The following is a 4,997-nucleotide window of genomic DNA, read 5'->3' as shown; positions in this document are numbered from 1 at the left end:
CAACTCTTTTACACAATTTCTGACTTTCTCTCTTTCTCTCTTGGCTTTCTGATTTGCTTAGCCCTGCTTCTTTGGTTCCATACCGGAACAATCATAGTGAGAGATTTTAAACTTTGACCAAATTTTTCTTACAACTCGTTTCCATTATGTTTTTCTACTTGACTCTCTTTAATTTAAATTTAATTTGTTCATATAACATCACTAATCATATATCTCATTTTTCACTTTATTTTCTTTTATCTCTCTAAAATTGTAGGTAAAGGAGTGCTACCACAACACTTTCCTTTCAAACTATAATTATCAATAAAATATCGGCAGTTATTAGTATATTTGTTGCACTATTTTCCTATTTTTTGTCAAGGATCGATGGATGGCATTGAGAAATTGGGTCTAGCCCAAAAGACGGGACAAAGCCCACCGTTTCCTTTTTTTTTCCATCACTACTGGCTACTGCAATGAATTGGGCTGCCCTAGCATTGGAAAATGGTCCAATAGAATGTCATAGCTATTATCCAGAGCCCACACATAACTTTAAAGAAGGCTGGAATTATCCAGGGCCCACACATAGCTTCTTTATTGGAGCCTATCAAAGCCCATCGGTCAGATATAAAAGATCTCCTCACCCGGAGCCCAAGTAAGTTACATTCATTCCAACACATGGAGATTTTATGAACTAACTTAGCTAGGTATCGGAGTGCCTTTGCAGGACCCTGGCCCGGGTTCAATTACGACATTCAGACGCAACCTCAGGGCCATCTTAGCTCCAGGTGCCACCCCTACTCTCCTCAATCTAGTGCTCCACCGTTTCCTCTTCTCCCTAGCTACCCTTTCCTAGGTACTTGGTCGGTTCCCCCGATCAATATCATACATAATACATTAAAAGGTTTAGTTCATGCGATAATTGATCTGCCTCCTTGAAGACAAGCCTTTATTGTAAACATTTTGTTATTTGAAGCGTTATATCGAGTCAAGACAAGTGAACATGGGAATTTAGGGCACAAATAAAATGCAATGCATGTGCTAGCTAGCCGGTGATTTCAACTCAGAAAAGTACCAATTAAATGGATGCAAATAAATTTTGATGAAGTGTCTCCAAAATTGTATTAGGCTTCATCCCTGCTAAAACTGAACTCTTCCACTATGCAGTGCAAATTTGCTTGGAATTTTTTCTTCTTCCGAATTGGAAGAAGATTAAGATGAGTTTGCAATGTAAATGAAAGAACCGACTAAAAGAGGGTGTGACATCGTTAAAATTACATAAGTACGTACGTTGTGATGTGTATTTTTGATTAACGTGGTAATTTGTTATTGGAGGGACAGGATCGATCAGAGACAAAGTCACGTGAGAGAAGATTTCCATCCCACAAGTACTAATACCATTTCCATGGCTAGTTTTTTCTTTTAAAATAAAAATAAAATAGAATTGAGCAGCTTAAAGAAAAAAAACATTGCATGTAAGTTTCTTATTATATTCAGTGACCCGGGACCATAAACAGGTTTCTATTTACTACTCGATCGTGTCCTTAATGTCTGTTTTTTCTATTGTCACCCTCAATTCCTCAAATACTCAACCGTCAGCACCGAACAACTTTTTTCGGTCTCATTTCATTTCGTGGTTCCCCATACATGATTCATTGATTGCATGAGCTGATCATTGGTACCCATAAACGGTAGAGCGTGTACATATGCGAAATCAGGTAGAGAAAATAATCAACATGGTGAACCTGGTGACAGCATACTGCTCAATGCTGCGTTGGGGGATGATGAAGATAGCGGGTGTGAGGCCGTACACGGTGGAGATAGAGCCAGGGACAGTGATGAGATTCTGGGTTCCCTCAGAAACCCCTTTGAAGCCCAAACCAGTGGTGGTTCTCCTCCACGGCTTCTGCGGGGATGGCATTATGACGTGGCAGTTCCAGGTTGGCGCTTTAACTAAAAATTACGCCGTGTACGTGCCGGACTTCCTCTTCTTCGGCAGCTCAGGCACCGACAGGCCGGAGCGGTCCGTGGCGTTTCAGGCGGAGTGTTTGGCGGCGGGGTTGAGGAAGCTCGGGGTGGAGAAGTGCATTGTGGTTGGGTTTAGCTACGGCGGGATGGTGGCGTTCAATATGGCGGAGATGTATCCTGAGCTGGTCCAAGCAGTTGTGGTGTCTGGGTCGTGTGTGGCTATTATGGAGTCTATAATTACAACTGTAGTGGAAGAAGCTGGGTTTTCTTCTTGTTCCGACATGCTATTGCCAACCTCTGTTGAGGGATTAAGGGCACTTCTCTCAATTGGTGCTCACAAAAACTTGGCATGGTTTCCCAACCGTTTCTACAGAGACTTTCTTGAGGTTTGCCATATTTATAACCATAAAATAATAATTTTCTCTTACCTTCTGATTCTCACTCTAAATAAAAAATATTTCATTATATAGATTTTTGTATAATTTAAAAATTAATAATCTGCAAAAGAATCACTAAGTGCAGGTTATGTACTCAAATAGGGAGGAACGAGGCGAGCTATTAGATGAATTAGTCACCAGCTATAAAGAAATCAACATCCCAAAATTTCAGCAGGTAATCTTCATGTTTTGGGTACTAATTAATAAAAAACTTGGTTTATGCTTTCAATTTTTCGCTAACCTTCTTTCATTGTGATGATAATTGCATGACCTCCCTTTTAATTTGTAGCAAATACATCTTTTGTGGGGCGCGAACGATAAACTTTTCAAAGTAGAGCTTGCAAAGAAGATGAAAGAGTAAGCAATCTAGACCACAAATTAAATAGTTATATAGTTTGTAGAGTGGCCTATCGCATATATATGATGTCTAATGCAGGAAGCTTGGAAGCAAGGCCACATTTCAAGTCATAAAAGAGGCTGGCCATCTGGTTCACTTGGAGCGACCCTTTGTTTATAATAGGTGCCTTAAACAGTTTCTATCTTCGGTTATGCCTCTGCCTGAAGCCCTGAAAGACAATCCAACTCACATGTTACACTCTATTGATTATTTACGACACTATGAAGGAATTTATTAGTTAAAAATCGATGCTCATAAACAAATTTCCTTAATTTTCATGTTAATTAGTAATTAAGATAATTTATTGTATTCTCCCCTCTAATATGTACGAGGATTTAATTAATAAGACGATGAAGTAAGAATATTAATTTAATGATAAACAACACAATTGATTATCTTCGGTTCTTAAATTGATTTCACCGTACATTATAATTTATTTTATGAGTTTTAACGTTAAAGTTTTAGAATGCATTTTTCTTGTGAGAACGAAGTGTGCCTTGTGCTAAATCACACGACTCATTTAAGAAACAACTAACACAACATTTAAAAATTAAAAAAATGATGACCATTTGTCGTGTGGAGATGTACTATTAAGTTTTGTGCCAAATCACACGACTCATTTGAGGAACGACTAACACGACATTTAAAAAAATCACATTGAAGAAAAATTTATAAATTATCCATGTAACCATACGAGAATTTAATTAATAAGACGATGAAATAAGAAGACACTTTAATGATAAACAACACACAATTGATTATCTTCGGTTCTTAAAATTGATTTCACCGTACATTATATCTACTACTTTTTATTCATGAGTTTCATTTTTACTATTCCAACAAGACCTTCAATCGCTGCTCGCCACGTGTCCTGCTTTGCTGACCTTGCCTTTTTTTTTTCAACCCAAATATGCAAAACGACATCGTTTTCCATTTCACTGTTTGTCCTCACATCTGATGAAACCTAGGTTGCGTTCGCGTGTGAGCTTCGTTCAGCGCCGCCACCACCTCCTCTTTTCCCATCACCACCGCACCACCTCCTCTCTTCCACACAAACCCACCACCACCGACCACCTCCACTAAGCTCTATTCAGCGCTGCCACCACCTCCTCTTTTCCCATCCCCACCTCCTCTCTTCCCCTCAAACCCACCACCACCGACCACCTCTTCACCTTCAGAATTGCGTCGCCACCTTCAATACAACCTAAATCGAGCACCACCGCCATCTCTCCCTTTGTTTCCAGATCGTGCCACCGCCGCCGCCCTTCCGTCCTTTTTCCCCAATTTCTCGCTTCCTATGTATCAACGTCACTGATTTCTCCCGTTTCCAGCGGTTACCGACGTCACTCTGCACAAAAGACTTACTTTTCACGACCCTCGGCGTGCTCCCACGGATTCTCCACTGATGGCCATCGCATCTCCCTGTCAACCATTACGTGGGTAAGCCTTTGTAACAGTTATTTTTTGTACTTCAACACACTGTATCTTAATGATGCTCATACGTTTTCTCCTAATTTCGTCCTTTTTATGAATTTTTTATCTGATATAGTTGATTAGATGTGCATCTTTTTGGGGGATTTGGTACTTGGTTTAGAACTTCTCAAACGTTTCCTCCTAATTTCGTCCCATTGTTATCTTCGGTTCTTGCATTTTTTATGCATGTCATTTCTATTCTGAGCAGAAGTAGGGATTAGGTATGTAGATGGAGGGTTATAGGTGGAGGAAGGCTTTACAGAGACTCTTCTATTATTTTGTTTCTTCAGATCAATTTGTCTATAAATATCCCCTCAGTTCTCATTCAACCACACTTCACCTCCCCTTCCAGTTAGCTCTGCTATTTAACCCTTTTATTTGTGAGTTATGAATTGTTTAGATGATTTGCACTATTAATTCAATCAGGAGTAACAAAAGATTCAGGATTTGTTTGTTATCAACTGTTCTGCAAAATATTTTGTCTTCTTGCTATTTGTTGCCTTTCCTAATTTCTTTTTTCTTTTTCTCAGATATGTGTACTCTGGAGCTCTACTTTTGTAAATCAATGGTTCTACTGGAGCAACTAATAAAATTATGCATGAGGGGTAATGGTAATTGTGCATGAAGGTAATTTTGCAGCTAATTCAAGTGACCATATCACAATTTGAAAGCTTTTTTTTAACTTTTTTAAGTTTACATGATTAATTTTCTTTAATAACAACTTAACAATGGCTCTTGATTTC

General features: G+C 38.9%; 1 protein-coding gene across 1 annotated transcript; it reads left to right on the top strand.

Moving 5' to 3' along the window:
* The first annotated feature begins 1,682 nt into the window (after positions 1–1,682).
* LOC130735828 (uncharacterized) lies at positions 1,683–3,105 on the top strand. Its single transcript, XM_057587717.1, has 4 exons — positions 1,683–2,333; positions 2,470–2,559; positions 2,674–2,741; positions 2,821–3,105. The coding sequence occupies exons 1-4, from the start codon at positions 1,686–1,688 to the stop codon at positions 3,017–3,019; spliced, it is 1,005 nt and encodes a 334-aa protein (XP_057443700.1). The 5' UTR covers positions 1,683–1,685; the 3' UTR covers positions 3,020–3,105.
* The last annotated feature ends 1,892 nt before the right edge of the window (positions 3,106–4,997 follow it).

Source organism: Lotus japonicus, chromosome 2 (assembly GCF_012489685.1).
Source record: "Lotus japonicus ecotype B-129 chromosome 2, LjGifu_v1.2".
Classification (NCBI taxonomy): domain Eukaryota; kingdom Viridiplantae; phylum Streptophyta; class Magnoliopsida; order Fabales; family Fabaceae; genus Lotus; species Lotus japonicus.
This window is presented reverse-complemented; position numbering and strand designations above follow the sequence as displayed.